At 45.7% G+C, this 20,757-nt stretch overlaps 1 protein-coding gene across 17 annotated transcripts in view; it reads left to right on the top strand.

Annotated features, from left to right (window-relative positions):
• The window catches only part of LOC129169030 (unconventional myosin-XVIIIa-like), a 120,380-nt gene extending 111,883 nt beyond the window's left edge, over positions 1-8,497 (top strand). For 15 of the 17 annotated variants that reach the window (XM_054754965.1, XM_054754981.1, XM_054754972.1 and 12 more), the window contains one exon: positions 1,820-8,497. In XM_054754965.1, the coding sequence (XP_054610940.1) occupies positions 1,820-3,194 (1,375 nt within the window). In that variant the 3' untranslated portion in view covers positions 3,195-8,497. The remainder of the gene's footprint in view (positions 1-1,819) is intronic. The other 2 variants (XM_054754980.1, XM_054754979.1) reach the window with 1 other exon arrangement.
• The last annotated feature ends 12,260 nt before the right edge of the window (positions 8,498-20,757 follow it).

Genomic DNA, 20,757 nt, shown 5'->3' with positions numbered 1-20,757 from the left:
TAATTGGTTCCAGACCCGACCCCAATAAGTGACTTTCCTCCAAGTAAATTGAATATTTTATAGTTGGAGCAAAGAAAACCTGTTTACCACCTTTTTTTTATTATGAAAGCCCCCTAGACAGGACATAACACCCCTACCTTTACACTCCTATTACTCAATGTACTACACATCATAAGAGCAAATAAGACATAAGACATAAACATGATTAGAGCCCTCTACACATGGGATAGCACCCCTATAGTCACCTTTACACTCCTATTACCCAATGTAGTAGACATAATAAGAGAAAATAAGACATCAAATAGACTCACACGTTAGCATTGGAAGAGTCCCTTGTTGTTGTTCCTTTTCTTACTTCCTGTTTTGTACTGTAAAGTAACATTACTGACATCTAGTGACCAGTGTGGAATGCTACATATCATCACCACCTCTTTCAATGCGTCTTCTGAATGCCTTATATTTGTGTTTTACTTCATTTAGCCAAATGCTTCATTTAAGCAAAATAATAAACATGCGCGTAAATATGCTTACTGTTTGACTAATAATAGGCTAATAATAGATTCATGCTTATATTTATAAAAAGTAGGGTTGGGCAATACGGACCCTGGCATGATATTTTTGCGATGTATCACAATATGACGATATCATTAAATTCAGCAGAGTCTTGTATGGAAAGCTACAAACTTCGCTCCACATCTGCTCTATTGAAACCAAACCACTTCCACATTACAGAGGTACCTCACTGTTTAGCAACATTTTGTGTCTATAGTCTCCTCATAGCCACGCTCATGTTCTCTCTTTTGTTGTCTCTGCCCTGCTTCTCTGCGCCACGCTGGGCCATGCTGTGGTACACGCGAGGCGCCAGTGCGTCAGTACAGCGCGCCGCGGCGAGCAGTCGCAGGAAAAACCCGTCAATAACTGTGCTTTTTTCCGCTTAAAATGATCATTTGTACAGATAAGCCAGGTGATTTTCTTATCATTGGAAGAATACATGCCGGTGTCCCGGGATATAAAAATGATCACCCAACCCTAATAAAAAACCGTGACAGAGTGAATCCGCAAAACTGGAAGTGCATCGTGGCGAGGGATTGCTGTACTTCCTGCTTTGTGGAGGATGAAAGACGGTCACATTATCCCTTGCTGCCTTCGTCAACCAAACGCTGAACAACAAATTCCTGCGTGCGTGGGTTGAATGGGAGTCCTGGTAAGTGTACGCGTCCTACGGTTGGCTGTTGTACAGTTCTGTAGAAGGTCATTGAAAACAACAAAGCGAGTAGAAGTCTGCTCCAAGTGGGTTTGTTTTGGTGCTTTGATCAGATTTAGTCATTTTTGGATAATCCTGCTGACAGACAAACCTATTATGCCCACACCATAAATTCCACAGCCTTCCCAGCATGACTTGGGGCCACAAAGAAGATGGGTAATTCCTGCGATTAGGTGTCATCGCTCTCCCTTCCAGTAATCTGTCTAATGACAGCGAGCGGAATGGCGAAGTGGCTGCTGTCAAGTTTATTGAAGTGGCCTGTGGCCAGTTGGCGCGGCTGCTAAATGATGCCTACGCTTCCGTAGATCTTCTCACTTGTTGACTCCTGCACTGCCCGCGATGCCTAGCCTACATAGACCGCAGCAGCCAGCGGGACGGAGCGTGTCCCTTGACATCACCCTCCCGAGGACAAAAAGAAAGTGACAAATTTGCAGATCTGTGTGACATTATGGATTAGCATCAGGAAGAACAATATGCCGCTCATTATATTCATTTCTCTGCCTCAACAGAAATGCATATTTGATTTTATGTGTGCTTTACTCTGATACCATGTAGATATTCAGCAAATGCAGATGGCAAAGATGGGAAAGAAGGTAAGGAGAAGACAAGTGATGGAAGTCCAGATGGCAAAGATGTAGAGCACAGCAGGTCTGTCTCTGTCATGAGCTCCCTGAGCTACCGGAAGCGTTCCAACCTCAAAGACTCCATAGGGGGCACGGGCGATGAGAGCTCCCTCTTTAGCACGCTAAAAGAACAGCCCGACACACCCGACCACACCTCCATCCGCAAAGCCAAGTCCAAGGATCTCCAGGAAGACTGGAAGAAGAGCCAAGCACAGGAAGACATTGATGACAAAGGCTCTGTCATCTCCATGGCTTATTCCGAGGCTACCAGCAGAGCGAGGAAGGGTCTGGAGTCACGCTGGACCTCCCGAAGCAGCCCTGAGTTTGATAAAGACTCTATGGTGTCTTCTGTGGCTCCCAGCAGGATGTCCACCAGGAGGGGGATGTTGGATGATGACAACAAGTCCACCATCAGCAGCGTGAGCCACTCCACCCCACGATCTCTGCATCGTAGCAGCTCTTGGAGAGACGACAGGCGCAGCAGTTCCCGCCTGTCCGTCGCTCGTAGCTGTGGCCTCAGTGAGTTTGGTGTTCATGTAGATGATGATGATGATGATGATGGGCAGAGTGTGGCGTTTACAGAAGGAGGGACTTCCCCTTACAGTCCTCGCTCCCACACCCGTAGCCTCTCCACCCCTGCACGACCTCGTTCTTCTGACGGCAACCCGCCAGATACGTCTGACATCAAGCCTGTTACGCACCGGAACTACTTGGACCCGGACTTGGAGGCTGCCATTAACGAGGTGCTCAGCTTCAAACCTATAAAATTCAAGCGAAGCAAGCTTGATGAGTCCAGCGATGAGAACGCAGATGAGAATAAGGACGTGGGAAGCAAGGATGGCAGGAAGAAGGGAGATGATGAAGGACTGGGTTGCAGCAAACCCAGCGTGCTTTGCTCAGCATCCAACTCCGCTCTGGACTACGCAAGTCGACCTTCCAGCACCCTCAGTACCGCTTCTCGCAGTCGTAAGGATAAAAAAAGCAAACTCTCTCCATCGGATGACTCATCTTCAGACGATCGTCACAGCAGGAGGAGCTCGAGGCGAAAGAAGGGCAAAAAGTCCGAGAAGAGATCCAAGAAGAAGGAGAGCGAGTCAGAGGATTCCTCCTCATCCTCAGAGTCATCCGAGTCCTCCTCTTCCGATTCCACTGTCTCATACCGCAGCTCCAACAGCGTGAAGAAGAGCCCCAGACAGCCGTCTGATGATGAGAAGGGAAATGGGAGCGGTGGGACGTCCAGCAAGAGGAAGCAGAAGAAGGTGGATAACTTGATGATGAAGTACCTCTACAGGCCCGACAGTGACTGACAGCAACCCAGCAAGGTGATGCCTGCTGTGACAATAACCTTGGAATCTCACTGAAACTCATCCTGGATCTCCCACTTAGCAGACTAACATGCTAACATGCTAACTACCTGCATGTGCATCCTGCCCTCACTCTGGCATGTTGTCCTTTTAAAGCGCTAACTTGACGTGAGGCGCCTTCACACTGGATAGCGTTGCTAGCTTTAACTGTTTGATTGCATGTCATCGGTGCCATCTGCACTCTGGTGTGAACCAAACCTGTAGAACCAGACCACTTACGCCACAAAAGTGCTCCGGCTAAAAGCACAGACTTGTGTTGAAGGCAGAAGAACCTCAGGAAGCATCACAACATCTCTGACAGTTCATTCTCAATCGCAGCTGGCCTCATGTGAGCAGGCTTCATCAGTTCATGCTCATCGACGAGCTGGGACAACTCACTAGGTAGGACTGGACTGGTCTTCCGAGACAACCTGGACGGTCCAGTTGCGATGGATTCAGTGCCCTGAGGATACAATGACGTGACGAATGAGAATATTCACACAGTAAAGTCCAGCACCGTCATCAGAGCATCCATCTCCTTGCAGCGTATCTCCAACTTGGAGGTGCTAAGTGAATCAGAACCAAATGGACGGTGCAGCAGTAACTGTGTGTCATTTATTTATTTATTCATCCTATCATAACCGGACTATGAGAGGAACGGCCACGTAAGCACCAATAACCCTTTTAAAAACCTGAATATTACACCTGGATCCTTTCCTAACCCGAATATTGGGTCATGTGTACTCCTATCGGGATATCCCGATGGAAAGGGGCATTCATTTGCGTTGCGTGCATGTTCTATTGGAAAGGAACCTCGTGTCTTTGGCAGGAACTACTTGTAAACGTGGCGAAACGCAAAAGCCCACACTTTTGGAGGGAGGGGGAAACAAGCCACCTGGTTAGTGTGGTGAAACAGGAACATCATGTCTTGTATCGACGCTAGAAAGGACCGCCTTTGCCAAATCCATCAGAAGGTGAGCCAGAAGTTACGTGAAGCAGGGTTTGTGCGCATGCACCTTCATCCGACGTGTCCGGGGGGCCTGTGGTGGATGGCATAGCTCCGCCTCCATTTCCTATTTCTTCACGTTCTCGCCTTCCATTAATTAAGAAGGTGAGACAGAATAGTGTTCAGTACTGCTGGTGGGTCAGTACCAGCATCAAAGTGCAAACAAAGGCGTTCTTTGTCCGTCGTGCCGGTGTTGGTGTTGGTGTTGTTTTGGTAAACGTAGCGATGCTGCTTTGGTGAGAACTGGAAGACAACAACAAATCACCCAAGCACTTCCTTGCTTTTGCAGTCACAGCTAAACCCTGAAGGCTATCAATACCTTGGAGTCCAAAGTCCAAGAACAGCATGTTAACCGGAGACTCCAAGCCAGGGGTGTTCAACTAAAAGGTACACTTCCAGAAAATGTTCCTGGGCAAAGGTCTGGCGCTTTAGCGTTTTACTTCTAGAATGTGCCACAGGCTGCAAATGGCCACATTTTGGACACCCCTGCTTTCAAGTCTGTGAGCAACCACAGCTCTTGTCGACTTTTTAGCCTGTTGTCTTCCCCTTCGCTAATGAACCATGGTGACTGCAGACCGTTCACGGAGGTGGTCCGTACGCCCTCTGAACGGCTCGTATACACACAGGAAATGTTCGTATGTTCCACAAGCCGACCAATCACAGCCTCTACGGTCTGTGTCGCCTCGGCACGAGGTTTGACTTTCTTGGGGGTGCGGAGAGAAGAAAGAAATGTAACAAAATGCGTGGAGTGGAGTGTCATCTCCGGGTAGAGGATGAGATGCTGCCCCAAGGAGGAGTTGAAGCTCCTCGGGGTCTTGTTCACGAGTGAGGGAAGGATGGAACGCGAGACGGACAGGCGGGTTGGGGTAGCACCTGCAGGGATGGCCCACATTGTTCCACTGTGGTGAAGAGGGAGCTGAGCTGAAAGGCAAAGCTCTCAATTTAGCGGTGGATTTACGTTCCTACCCTCACCTATCATGAGCTTTGGGTCGTTACCGAAAGGACAAGATTGCGGGTCCAAGTGGACAAAATGAGTTTTCTCCGTAGGGTGGCTGGGCTCTCCTTTAGAGATAAGCTGAGAAGCTCTGTCAGGAGCACTGCTCCTCCTCATTGGGAGGAGCCAGATGAGGTGGCTCACGCACCTGGTCAGGATGCCTCCCTGGGGAGGTGTTCAAGTCATTCTGGTTAGATCATGAGCTAGCCACTGAAATAACCAACTGGAAGTTCATTTGTGTCACGATGCCAACATTTTGTGTTATAAATGTAACATTTCTTACATTTTCCATCGTAACGTGAAAGCTGCAAAGGGAAACAGTCCCACTGCCGCCAACCGTGGGCGTGTGTGCTCGGGCATGTGGTGCCGTGGATGTATGAAACACCTGCATTGAACTCTGCTGGCCTTCAACATGAATGAGTTGTCATGGAAACATCAGCCACTGTACATTCTTCAAAGCTTGTCGAAGAATAGTCTGACATGAAAGAACATAGACTTCCTGCATGCAAGCGTTACCAGCAGGGGTGCATGGTAATTATTGGACTCATGTGAGGGAATCATGACGTCATACCCATAAATCCCATAACATTAAAAATACCTCCCATAACTGATTGCACACAAAAAACCTTGTCAGCCGCCTGAAACGCCAGAAAAGTGCAAAAGGTTTGCCGGACACCTCCTTGCCGTCACGCCGGCCCCTCGGAGCATGTGCCCGAATACAGTGCACCTTGCTGGGCCACGGCACGTGGCTCCTCCCCCCCGTACTCTGGTTCTCCTGGTAGTTGTGATGTCAGGATATTTCAACAGGTACACTTGGTCACATCCTCGTTTGCTCCTGTCCTTCTTAGCTCCAGGTGTGCACGAACACTTAATCTACATTTTAAAAAGTAGATATCAGTTATCCGTATCATATCTCTAGTTCCCAGTACGTTATCTTTGTGTTTGCTGTATTTCAAATATAAACTCGTGTGTGTGTGTGTGTGTGCGTGCACGTGTGTGTGTTTTGAACTTTCCAGCCCTCCCGCAGCCAGGCGACATCCGACCCTCGGCAGGTCTGACCAAGAGGACGAGGTGGACTGAAACAGCAGCAGGCAGCCACCAAGGCTGAGCGGCATTGAGGGCAGGCTGGCCGTGGGCGCAACGTAACCCAAACTCGGGTCACCTTGTGCTCTCGAGTGAAACCAGACACGGGAGGGAGAGCATCCCGCAGAGATAACTGCTTTTTGGATACTCTTAATTTGTGGATTATGCCATTTTTGTTCTTCATCCCCCCTTTCATGCATCATATTGACGTTAGGCAGAAGTCAAGTTGAGATATTTTGCAGGAAAAGGTTCTTGCTGCTTGTGTATTTTAAAGAGCTGCTTTTCAGGCACATTTAAGCATTCCTCTGCACTTCCTGTCTACTCAGCCCTGCCAAGAGGATTTAGATAAGCCTGCTCTGGATGGACTTCTCCAAGAAAGTCCGACCAACTGCTGAGACTTCTCTTATCTCTTCCTTATTCACGTGGACGAGCACAGGGGGCTCCTTTTTCAAGTAATGACCACGCACCCGCATTGACATGTAATTGACTTGATACATTTGAAAAAGAAGTGTAAAAATGGCATCCCATCATTTCAAGCATGCATTGTGTGCGATGTGCATTTGTGTTTGTTTAACACTTTTCATCACATTGTGGAATGTAGGGGGGGTTCATGTGGAGGAGCACCTCCTTTCGGAGGGACGTTATTTGCTTGTGCTTTTTATGTGCAGATATGAAATGTTTTTTCTATGCATGCGCATTTCATTCATTGTCTTTCATTCTAATTGATGGAGTTCATATCTTTGAAGGCCAAGCTTGTCGCTGTTGCATATTTCAACTTTAGAATATTTAGCGGGGGTGTCACGAGACAAGACGCTGCACGAGATTGGGTCTACGAGAGGAGGCAAGATTTTAACTTTTAAGAAAAGTACAATGAAAAAAGACAATATATTACACTCTGCTAATGTCATTTCTTCTATGCTACACTCTGTGTGAATGCCAGTGGCCCCGCCTCCTGCCACCAAGACAGAGACGATGACTGACAAAAGGGCTCACTCCATTCAAGCCGTTGTTCTATGGAACAAACGCACCAAGGTGCTGAAAGCCATGCACAGAGTGAACTCTCTTGCTGCCTGTTTGGAGGCGAGAGACGTGGCAACATATTGTTTAGCAACATATTGGTTAGCAGCATATTGGTTAGCAACATATTGGTTAGCAGCATATTGGTTAGCAACATATTGGTTAGCAGCATATTGGTTAGCAGCATATTGGTTAGCAGCATATTGGTTAGCAGCATATTGGTTAGCAACATATTGGTTAGCAGCATATTGGTTAGCAGCATATTGGTTAGCAACATATTGGTTAGCAGCATATTGGTTAGCAGCATATTGGTTAGCAGCATATTGGTTAGCAGCATATTGGTTAGCAGCATATTGGTTAGCCTCTTCATTGTCGCTTATTGTGTGATTCGGTGGTTTGTTTATTAAGGTTATTAAGGTCGCCCGGCCGAGTGCCCACGAGACTGAAATCTTGTCCTGTTGTTGACTGGCGACCGGTCCAGGGGGTACCCCGCCTCTCACCCAAAGTCAGCTGGGATAGGCTCCAGCATACCCCTGTGACATAGAAGATGGATGGCTGGAAGTCTTGTCACGGTTTATTTAGCCTGGCGAGGTCATGTGACACCCCCAACATTTAGTGCCAAATTGTGCAGTTTTCTGTTTTCTGAAGCTTCTTCTTTTGAGTGATAGACGGAGCAAATCGATACGAAGCAAACACAAACAGTTCGTGCTTTGGTACGCAGCACATCAGAAAAGATGTCCATCAGTGTTTTTCAAAGTAAAAGCTGGCGCGTGTGAATATCTTATTTGACCTAAAACACAAACATAGCAGCTCTGCTTTCATGCATTTCAAATATTCACATTTTAGAGGCTGAAATCAGAGGATATTTACATTTCTGCACCAAAAAAAACATAATTGATTAATGGTTGATTTATTGCCGACTTGTTGTGGCTGTAGTGTGGATTTAATATGTCAAAGGTCAAAGCATCACATGGGTTGAGATCGCAAAGTGAAGTTTCCTTCTGTTTGTTGACTTTGTCGTGACCTCATTGTCGGGGTGTAACGCTCCACAAACATCACGGCTCATTTTGGCTTTTGTTTTCTTCTCGCTTTATCTTGAACTTGATTGAAATGTTTGCACTCTGTCCCCCCCGCATCGTTGGAATGAAAACAGTAGAGATATTGACAATAAAAAGAATAAAATCCTTCTGTTTTGTTTTTTTTAACTTTTGATCGCCTGCTTTGAACCTATTGGACTCGGCAGAATGATGCAGTCACCAAAACATTGTTGCTCATCTTGTCTCGCCGATCCTTCCACGCTCATTTGTTCTCATAAGCTGAAAACCTGATTTGGATTCTTTTTTAGCAACATCTTAAAATGAGAAAGTGTTTCCAGGTTTCACAGTGTTTGTGACAATAGGTCGCCTTTCAGCTTGGCCCTAATATCAGCAAAATGACTGATATCAGCAAATTTAAAAAAACTATCAGATGATATCGGCCGCCATCTCCAACCTCCGATACCAGCGGTCCATTCCAGCACATCCGGATGGAGCCCGGAAAAAGAAAGAAGGCGTTCCAGCTGAGTGCAAAACTTGGCATTCGCAAGTCAAACTGGGAAGTTGAATACGACCAGCCTCGTCGCCGTAGCTTTAAAGATGAGCAGCCCCTGTCGGTGGCGACTTTCATGGAGCACCTGCAACATCCATTATATTTGATGATACCTGCACTGCTACACTGTCCATAAAAGTATACACTGCATGCTTGATGGCTGACTACGTTTGACTCGTGACTTCATCAAGGCTTTCCTAACGTCACACACTACTATTGTAAATACAAGTATCGGCTTTTTGTGTTGTGGCTATTTGGATGGTACATTTCAGGACTGCTTTTCATCTGTGGGATGGCACCAGCAGGCCTTGAACCTGCTAATAAAAAACTAAAACTAAAAAGTATGCAGGATTCCTGCTGTTCTAACATTCCACACTACCAAATAAGTCATACAAGTATGTATGATTCACATTGATATCGGATCAATATCGGTATATATTGCTATTTGGTATGGCTGAGACGGGCACACCACGGCCACAACAGACACGCCTTGGCTGACATTGAGTGGAAAAAAGGTTCTCCTCTCATTCCATGTGGAAGTGGTAAGTTTTTGGCTTATTTGTCCTTCTGTTTGAAACACTTTTTTAAAGTTTAGAATAAGTAAATTGGAGAAGCTAACTAGTTAGCTTGTTAGCTTGCTATGCTAGTGGCATCCGTCTCATATATCCGTGCAGTGATTCCGTAGCTTGTGCAATGTGACAAAGAATAACAGTGTAAAAGTGGCTATACTGTAGTGGTGTTATTTCATGTCTAATAAAGTGATGTAATAATAATGATAATAATGTGAGTGTGAATGCTTGTTTGTCTATATGTGCCCCGCCATTGGCTGGCCACCAGCCCAGGGTGTACCCCGCCTCTTGCCCAAAGTTAGCTGGGATAGGCTCCGGCATACCCGTGACCCTAATGAGCATAAGAAGATGGATGGATGGGTAATAATCACGTTAAAAAGTGTCATTAGAAGGTGCTAAACGCGTTCTCTATGCTCGAACTACCAAAATATTCTCCATTATTGTTGAATCCTCCTTTGTGGAAATTCACTTTTATCGCAGTCGGGTCGGGAACCAATTAAGCGCCATAAAGGAGCACCCAATAATCCGGTACAGGGTGGTGCCCAACCTGCAGCCGTGTAGCTAACAAGTGCATAGAAATATGCAAGGGTTACGGCATCGTGTACGGCACGTTCAAGTAGGAGTGGAAGCGCGCCAGCACGGACGTGTCTAGACTGATGTACATACGAGTGGATATTTCTATTTTGGGCCTTCCAGGATGGTAATGTGCTGCTGAGATGATTGTGATCTTGTGAATGGAAATGATGTCTCAGGGAGGATGGAAGTGCATGTGGACCGTGCTCGCCTGCAAAGAAGTGACTTGCTATTAGCATATCTTCCCACAAGAGGCTAATCTGCATTTCATGTCTTATTTTTGCACCTTTTTTTCTTTGCTCTTTGCTTCACACATGAATATTAACATTGGAATGCAGAGAACTTTGATGGCAGTAATCCCCAATACTTACGCAATGAAAAGCTTTATTTCTTCCTTCATCTTGTCTCCATTTGCGGAGCATTTTTAGTCCAGAAGCACAGCTTGCCATCGTTTGGAGGTCACGTGATGTGTGTTGGAGCGGAGGAATGAAGGTCAGGTAGGAGTTCTACCCAAACAAGTGGCGGATGTCTTTGATGACATTTTATTTTGCAAGAACCCCCGGGTACCTTCTCGGCCTTTCCATGGGCTTCTCCCGGGAGACGTCAGAGGAAACAAACAATCCATGGAAACGAATGAATTCAAGCTGCAGGGAATGCGGACGGAACGTTGCTGGCGGTGTCTGAATGTTTTAAGATGTACGCCGCACACCTCCCCACTGCAAAGCAAGATGGAGGCAAATGAAGGAAAGAGTTTCTCCTCCCATCAATCTCCATCCTTGCACACAGTAGGCAGAATGAAATAGATTGATAGTTTCTAGATTCACAACCTTGCCTGATAGTCACGCTCGGTGTGTTCCTTATTTATCCAAGCAATCTGTAATCCCCACTCCGACACACAACCTCAGCCTTCCATGCAATTTCACCTGGCTGGTGTGCACCCCCCCCTCCGGGTGGCTGCTTAAAGGCTTTCCATTTAGCAGCGCATTCAATTTGCCTTCTGATTTGACTTACACTCCTCCCTCGCCACTTTGCTCCTCCACTTCTGCAGCCTCACCCGATCGTGGTGATCCAGATATATCCACGAAATAATAGGGGGGGTCACAAGACACTCGCTTCGCCAGACGAGATTTTAACATTACCTTTAAGAAAAGTACAATGAAGCAAGTCTTTAGAATGTATAACTTTATAGTGCAATCTACTCATTTCATTCCAACTGTGTTACACTCTTCGGCACTCTGTGTGTGTGTGTGCGCGAGGGGCCCCGCCCGCCCCCACTGAGACAAAGAGACTGTATGACCGAGAGAAGGGCTCTCTCCGTTCATGCCGTTGTTCTACGGAAGGTGCTGAAAGCCATGCACAGAGTGAACTCGCTCCCTGCCGACCTAATTCAGTTAAAGGAAAGTTGTGATGAATTCATGAATGTACTTATTATCATCCCAAGCCTACCCCCCTCCAGATATATACTCTATATTTTTTTTCTGAAGGAGAAATCTTGTCACATTTGAATCTCGTGAGATCTCGTGAGATCTTGTGACCCCCCCATGAAATAATCATATTCTGCTTCCTGGCTGCTTCATGGTTGACTACAGCCTCGTATCAGCCACAAATATGCATCTTTAAGCACATTTTACTTGGTTATTTTTGCTAAATGAAGCATTTTCAAGCATAAATGCAAGCATGTCTAACTGAAGTAAAATACAAAAATGAGGCATTCAGAAGACTCATTGAAGTAAAGGATATGTAGTATTGCATACTGGTCACTAGGTGGCAGTAATATTACTCTAATGTTGGCTGAGACACACAAGCACCAGACTTGATGATGCTTATAATAATAATAATAATAATAATCATGCACCGCCTTCCAAGGAACCCAAGGACAGCGTTCACAGAACAGTAGAAAGCAACGCAGTCATGAAGCGCACATAAATAAAAGACATAAGATCAAATCAAATAAATGATGAAGAAGATGTTCTGAGTGTCATTTGAAGCGAGGAAGAGGGTCTGTGTTGCGGACGTCCGCTTCCAAAGTTTTGGAGCAGAGCGTCTGAAAGCTCTGCAAGCCATGGTGCTGAGGCGAGCAGGTGGGACGGTGACGTGCACGGAGGAAGAGGAGAATGTGAGGGAGCGGGAGGAGGTGGCAATGTTGAGGAGATCAGAGGGGTGGGGGGAGCTTGTGGATGGCCTTGAATGTAAATGAGAAGGATTTTGAATTCATTTCTAGATGTGATGGGGAACCAGTGGAGGTGGTGCAGGATGGGGGCGATGTGATGAAAAGGGGGGGTTCTGGTGGTGATGTGGGCGGCTGAATTGTGTCCCATTTGAAGCTTAGGGAGGGATTTGTGAGGGAGGCCAACGAGGAGGGAGTTGCAGTAATCAATACGGGAGCTAACCAGGCTGTGAACAACAGTGGTAGTGTGGGGGCTGAGGGAGGGGCGCAGGCGATAAAGGAGGAATTACGGTATTTGGTGACAGCACTGGACTCTACGTGGATGGACGAAGAGCCCGGAATGAAAGTACTTGGAGTATATATAGCTACTGACACGCCCTTCTAGAAAGTGAAAGTTAAGCTTGTGTGAGTGAGTTGAGTTTGCTTTTTCTTCCATGAGTCGTATCTACACTGTGTGCACAATCCTCATGCAAGTCAGGGTTTTGAGCGTGTTGTCATGTTGATGCATACTTTCCAAGCCCAAGCTGAATAAACCTGAATGCCTTTTGGGTTTAAGCGTACCAGCTGATGCATGTGTACCGAGGGAGGGTGTGGCCTTTCAACAGCCCGTTCAGAAGACCGGGATTCTTTTGCAGGACAATCTTCATCTCATGCATCCAAGTACTCCACTGCATGGTGGATAGCTAGCAAAGGTCTCCAAAAACAACGACATGACCCCCTTGCTCCTCTGACCTAAACCCTGTTGAGTGCTTAAACGTAAGATTTCCAGTGAAGACAGAAGGTCCACCTCTCTGAGCAGCGTCTGGGAGGCTTTGGTTGCTGCTGCACAAAGCCTTGATGGTCACATGATCAGTCAAATGTGACAGACTCCATGGATGGAAAAGAAGGGTGGCTATATCGCTCACTCATTCATTTTTGGAAATGCCAAATATTTATTAGGGAAGTTTGTGTTTATGTTCATTTCTTGAAAGTCGGGATGATAAAACAAAGTCGTGAGATGGGAATCGTTTTGTTTTCTTTGAGCTGCCTAATAATTCTCAACAAAAGCCACAACCTCACTTTCACTTCCTGGAATATTCAACTTTCAGGTTTATTAGCATCCTGGATTGACCAAGAGCACGGCTGTTGTTCAATAATAAAACTAATCATCAATAATGCAAATTGCCTCATAATTGTGCAACGTGTAAGAGTTGCGCAACTTTGAATGTGCTATGTGAGTGGATTGTCAAGTTGGCCTTCTATGAGAAGCTAATAGACTGAACCTAAAGGTGTAATAATAATATGCAACAAGTGGAAAGTCATTAGCCAGTACAGGCCTTCTCGCCCAAAGTCAGCTTGGATAGGCTCCAGCATACCCCCGTGACCCTGGTAAGGACAAGCAGCAATGAAGATGGACGGATGGATGGATGGATGGATGGATGGATGGATGGATGGATGGATGGATGGATGGACGGATGGATGGACGGATGGATGGATGGATGGATGGATGGACGGATGGATGGATGGATGGATGGATGGATGGATGGATGGACGGATGGATGGACGGATGGATGGATGGATGGATGGATGGATGGATGGACGGATGGATGGATGGATGGATGGATGGATGGATGGACGGATGGATGGATGGACGGATGGATGGATGGATGGATGGATGGATGGATGGACGGATGGATGGATGGACGGATGGATGGATGGATGGATGGATGGATGGATGGATGGGGAGTCATTAGCCCGACCAAACACAAGCAGATGTGTTTCTGGAACATACCCTCTTTGTTGTTTATCTCGGGAATTATGACCACTCAAAGTGCTCCTCCTTTTGCATGAATAGCGGCGCCACATGCCATTATTTTCCATCTAGTGCATTTGCTTTTAAGTAGCACGTTTGAGTATGTTGTTCCCGCGCATGCTTTCCGTGTCGTGTGCAATTTCCATGCAGCTGTGTCCTTCCCGACATGAATGGAAATGACTTGTCTCCTCCAATAAGACCCTGCTCCACTCTGGACAAATATGCACCTTTTAGAATTACAAAGAATGTGGAGAGCGGCCAAACCTCAGTCAGATGCACGAATAACACAGCGTGTTTCAAAACAGCTCTATTTGCCTCGCATTTCCACACGGTGACCTCGGTGGGAGGTGGGAGGATCAGGGCGGGTGTAGCAAAAAGAGACAATGTGTTTAAGCAGGTATTGTCCTTTAATCTCAGGGCTGGTTGTGTTTTGATGCATACCTGCTGTCAATAAAGCGATGATTGGAGACCCTGGGACAGCGCCTGCAGGGAACAGCTGAAGAGGCTGCATTCATTTGCAATTGCAAGAAAGAGTGCACGCACCGCTCGGGTGCCTCTCTTTGTTTGCACATATCATTTCCACTCTAATGAACGCTGCACAGTAGCAAGCCCTTGGAACAAGGCTCAAAGGTAGCCTCAAACATTGTTTACATTTTGCATGGGCCTTTGCAGAGCCTGGGGGAACAATACAATCATTTCCCCCCCCTCTGTGTGGAAGCTAGCATAAAAGTAAATCACACCTGCAGCTGTGGCAAATCTTTGATATACTTTGTTGTATGCGCATCCTCGCAGCCCAGCACAGAACCTTGAAAACAAAATAGCTGAAATTGGCAGAGCAGGGACGTCTCCATGCCGGATTCATCGCCTGGTCGCCGCCAGTCATGCTTGCTAAATGACTCCCGTCCGTGCCGGATGCCCCTGCTGAAAGCCCTTGTGTTGCTTTTGCATGTTTGTTAAAAATGAAGACTTAAGATCTACGCCTGTGGTCCACCACTGGGGGAATTGGGTGGATGGGGGCGTGGGGAGCAAATGGCTGTTCCGCTAAGCTCCTCTCAGCGGGAACGTATTAAAAAGATCATTCACCTGCTTCCCACATGCCCCGAGTGCTTACTTTGCCACTAAAGTGTGAGTTCATTGCTGAGAGGTTCACCTTTTGCTATTTCTTGCTTTTATTCTCTTCTTCTCTATTCACTCACGTTCTGGCTGGTGAGGCCTTTGGAATGTTTTCATCTTAATACAGGTTGCTCATTAAAATGTTTTCTGAGGGGCTAGCCACACGGTCAAAAGCTTCAAGTATTTGATGGTTTCAGCCCCTCATCCACATGGAAACGTTGTTCTGGGTGACCTGAAACGGTATTTGTTGAGAAGGGCTTCCAGAGTGGGAAAATCTGAAAGCGCCAGTTTGTCGTTTCCGTGTAGACAAGCAACCCGCTTCTTTCTGAAAACGATGACCTGTCGCCATCACGTGACCAGAAGTGAGCTTTGACGACAAGTCAACATAATGTGTGAGTATCTGGACGGACATGATTCACCCCAGTCCACATCCCACTGCTGTTTTGTTGTCTTACTCTCCAAAATGGCTCGTAGAAGTACTTCCACGTGGTCGTAAGTCTAGATGGGCCTTGGAAAGCGGAAGACGACGGACTTATGCACGTGCGTTCTTTCTTCTTCTATTGTTTGGTGTCAAGTGGTTCCGTCTGTGTGTGTTTACAGCGCCACACGTAGGCGTGTCTTGTGTATTACATGTTTTTCACCCAGTCATCCGTTCCTGTCTGGATGCAACTATCTGCTAATCCATCACAGTGTGGACGCTCTTTTTTTTCAACCCGCGAAACACAAAATCCCAGGAAGGTTTCCGTGTGGACTGGTCCTCAGCCCCATTTTTTTTATTAGCAGAAAACATTTGTGGTTGTACCTTTTTATCATGAAGCACATGAGCCCTATCCTTCCCCAGGGAAAGTTCTGATACTTTGTTGTAAAAGTCTGATCACCTCCTGGTGAGCATGGATATATAATCCTCCATCTTGGCAATCAAATTCATTCGTTCATTTAGCAGAGCATAAAAATATCTTTCATGCATTTGATTTGCTGCTATTAAAGAAGTCATGAAAGTATGTATGATTTGTGCTGATATCGGATTGATACCGGTATCAATCAGTATTCAAGGCTGCATTATCAGAATCATGTTGGAAATTAGAAAGCTGTATTAGAACACTAATAATGAGAGATGCACAATATACTTTTTGCATACCGATAACTTTCTGCGTCTCCACATGGATAACTTGTACTTTTAACAAGTAGATGTTGTACAGGCTAGTCTGTGCACACCCGGAGGTAAGAAGGACTGCAACTAATGAGGATTTGTTGATTCGTCCTAATGAAATAAGATGACGTTGCTACTAGCGCATCACTGCTACCAGGAAGGTAGACGTGCACTTCTTCAAGACACGGCGGGTTCCCTCCGGTGTCCATGTTTTCACACTGTTTTCCATTGTTACCATTGCAGTGCAATATAATGAGGTGGAGGTAATTTGCTGACTTTTTTTATTTTTTTTCAGGTAACCCCGCCCACCTCTGGAAAAGCAAAGCTTTGATAACCAGCTCCAAAAAAGCTCCAAACCAGTCACAGTGGAAAAGGGGTACGAGTGCGCTCACGCTCAGGCAGAGGAAGTCGAGACGAGACACATCTTGGCTTTCTGATCAGGAAATGTGCAAAGTCAGCCAATTTCAAATGTTTAAATGTTTAAAGCAACTGGAATAACACAGGAAATACATTTGTAATACAGTTGGCAAATATTCATGTCAGATTAGTGTAGATTAGCTTGTCTGGAATCAGTTTGTATGATTTCAGTTGACATTGTTGAGTTGACTCGCCTGTTCCCAAATGAGTTATTGCGCTCAGTCTACAACAATTCAATCGTTTTGTGGAACAGACTTTATTTTTTTGAATGATCAGTTATGTGATTAGCTAATAAATGCCACATTATTAATAGTGGCCAAATTTGTGAGAACTGAGTAGGAAATTGTGCAAGACCGCCTTTGTGAGCAGATGTTTTTCAGTGTGTCGGCGTCCCTGCTGGAGCTCCTAATGCATGCATGAACACCTGCAGCACCATCCTGCCAAAAAGCACACCGTCAAAGTGCTCCATCTCGCAGTCATTTCAAAGCCGTTAGGCGGGTAAGTCAGCTCGTTCCTTCATTTTTAAAGTCAGCCTTTCGTCTTGAAAGGTTGTTGGCTTCCTATGTTGAAGTTTCACTAGTTTCTAACGGGGCGACAATCACGTGTAGCAATAGACTACATGTTCTCCACTTAAACGACATGCATGCAAAGAAAGACAATTCTGATGCTACTAAATTATTGTGAGAAGTGTTTGCCCCTCCCTGATTTCTTATTTTTTGCATGTTTGTCACACTTAATTGTTTCAGATCATCAAACAAATGTAAATATTAGTCAATGATGACACAACTCAACACTTTATGCACTTTTTAAATGGAACTTTTTATTTTTAAGGGAGAAGAAAAACCTGAATCCTATTGAGATGCTGTGGCATGACCTTCAAAAGGAAAAGCCTCCAATGTGGCTGAATGACAACGATTCTGCTAAATTCCTCCCCAGCGCTGGAAGAGACTCATTGCAGGTTGATTGCAGTTGTTGCTGCTAAGGGGGCCCAACCACTTATTAGCTTTAGGGGGCCATCACTTTTGCCAACACAGGGACATGTAGCTTTGGATGTTTTGCCTCCATTCATAATAAAAGATTTCATGTGAAAACAGTTAAGTCGGACAAACATGCAAAAACAAACGAAATCAGGAAGGGGCAAACGCTTTTTCACATCCGTGTATATGTGTGTTTTTGTGGTGGATTGGTGCAAATTTGCTGAGGTGGAGTGTGTACCCAGCTAATGCCATCTGATGCATATTCCACATACCATGCAGAATGAGTGTGTAATTACTATTATACCAATTCTTCCTAATGCCACTAGTTTGTGTCATAACTAAATGTGGAGCTGCATCAATGAAGGCCTGATGTACGCAACAGGCAGGCTATTTTTTTAATAGTTGTTGTATGATGAATAAAACCAAGACATTACAAGAAGTGCATTATGGCATGGGCAGCTGTGATAACACTGCAGGCGTGGTTGCACGGAGACATACCTGACCTGGTGCCAGCCCTCCACAGCCTGGTGCCACCAAAAGCCCAGAGCCAGCAAGAACCACAGCCATAAACGCAAAGATAGCAGGAGTTAACAATGCTTTTTATTGCACAATTCACAAAGATGTCTCACTGAGCAGATGGCATGTTTGGACTCACTCCAAATATCAGCAAAATACATCACATCAATGTCTCAATGTCCAGTCAGCTCATCCTTTTTCTCTAAAGTTGCATTTGGAGCCATTTGGCATGGGCTCATGCCAGGGGTGTCCAAAGTACGTCTCAAGGGTTATTTGTGTCCTGCGGTTGTTTCTTTATTGGCCTGCCGCACACTCTAAAATTGCAATATAACAAGAAAACTACAAAAAAAGGAAAAATCTGCTGTCTTTTTTATTAATGAGGGGACAGCAAAAATGAAAAAAAAATCGTAATATTATGAACCAAAATAATGTGATTTTAGGAGCATAGAGTTGAAATATTCAAGAAAAAAGTCATAATATTATGAGAAATTAGCTGGTTGGGGAAAAAGTCAGTTACTATGGCAATAAAGTTTGTGGGAATAAAGACACAACATTACCAAAACAAAACCTATGAAGGCTGTTAAAGAAGAAAGTTGAAATATTTGTGGGGAAAAATAATGATATTATGAATAGGCATATATATATATATATATATATATATATATATATACCATTAAAGCGCACCGTTTTAAAAGGCGCAGTCTCAGTTCCAGGTGCTATTTTTGTATTTAACACATACTCAAGGTGCACCGTATTATTTGGTGCGGTCAAACATACGTAGCATGCTTTTGTGTCACTCAGAAGTCAGTGAGGAAGCGATAGTGCTTTATTTCTTTAGACAGATTAAAAGCAGAACTCTCATTCAGTTTATCAAACCCACTTGAAATCAGGATGGTCATCACTCAACACAACAGTCTCAGTCATGGTGCACTATGACTAAACTACACTAAAACTACTAACTACTACTACTCACAACTAAAAACATCACACAGCAACGCAAAAACAGACAAGACGCTACTTTTGCAGAACAATAAATAACAACCATGTAGCTCAAACACATAACTTTAAGAGCATTTGCACCAAAACACTACCGCAATCCCTGTGGTCCCTTCTGTATCCCAAATGAACAGCGGGGCGAGTTCTCCATCAAACACGCCAGGTTCCCCGTCGTCATTGTCAGTCAGTCTCGTTGCCGTGCGGCGCCTCAGAAATGATGCTGGCTTTTGTGAAAGCTCGAACAACAGTGCATCAGACACGTTAGCCCAAGCATCCACAATCCATTAGTGAAGCTGTGTTCGCTAGCTGTGATCCATCGCTCCCACGCCGCTCGCAACTTCACTTTAAACGCTGTGTTTACACCGATGTCCAGCGGTTGGAGTTCCTTCGTCAAGCCTCCCGGAATGATACACAAGCATCTGTACCAACCTGCTTTAAGTCCACCACCATAGTGCCCGTACCCAAGAAGAGCAACGTGACCTGCTTGAATGACTATCGCCCTATAGCACTCACTCCTATTGTTATGAAGTGCTTTGAAAGGATAGTCATGACCCACATCAAAAAGAGCATCCTGGCCGCTGTGGACCCTCTACAGTTTGCATATCGCCAGAACCGGTCCACTGATGATGCAGTCAACACTGCCATCCACACAGCCCTTTCTCACCTACAGGGTCAGGACACATATGTCAGAATGCTATTTATTATAGCTCTGCTATAGCTATAGCTCTGCTTTTAATACAGTCAGCCCCCACAAACTCACAAATACGCGCCTCACACTTGGCCTGTCACCCTCCCTCTGTAACTGGGTGTTTAACTTTCTAACAGGCAGGCCCCAGTCAGTCAGAGTCCACAATCGCACATCCAGCTCAAGAATTGTGAGCACTGGGACCCCACAGGGGTGTGTGCTGAGTCCGCTCCTCTACACGCTCTTCACCTACGATTGCGTGGCCTCCCAGAACAACACCAGCATCATTAAATTTGCGGATGACACTACAGTCATCGGCCTGATCACTGGTGGTGTTGAAACATCATACAGAAGAGAGGTGGCGGACCTCATAGCTTGGTGTCGTGATACCAATCTCCTTCTCAATACAGATAAGACTAAAGAGATGATCATCGACCCAAGAACAAGGGAAAAGGAGCCGCATAGACCCCTGTTTATTGATGAGACTGAGGTGGAGAGGGTGAAAACCTTCAAGTTCCTTGGCACACACATCAGCGAGGACCTCACCTGGTCTCACAACACCCAACAAATTCTGAAGAAGTCCCAAAGGAGACTGTACTTCCTGAGAAGACTGAGGAAATTTGGCATGTCCACCACAATCCTGAGTTGCTTCTACAGATGCACTATGGAAAGTGTCCTTACCGCCTCCATCACTGTTTGGTACGGTAACTGTACAACACGTGATAGGAAGGCACTCCAGCGGGTGATCAAGACCTCACAGAACATTGTTGGGGCAGCCCTCCCCTCGCTGCAAGACATTTATAAAACTAGAGTCCTACGAAGAACACACAACCTCATCAAGGACAGCACACATCCACAACACTCATTATTCACACTCCTACCGTC

Source organism: Dunckerocampus dactyliophorus, chromosome 16 (assembly GCF_027744805.1).
Source record: "Dunckerocampus dactyliophorus isolate RoL2022-P2 chromosome 16, RoL_Ddac_1.1, whole genome shotgun sequence".
Classification (NCBI taxonomy): Eukaryota; Metazoa; Chordata; class Actinopteri; order Syngnathiformes; family Syngnathidae; genus Dunckerocampus; species Dunckerocampus dactyliophorus.
The sequence above is the reverse complement of the archived record's forward strand: the minus strand, read 5'-3'. Positions and strand labels throughout refer to the sequence as shown.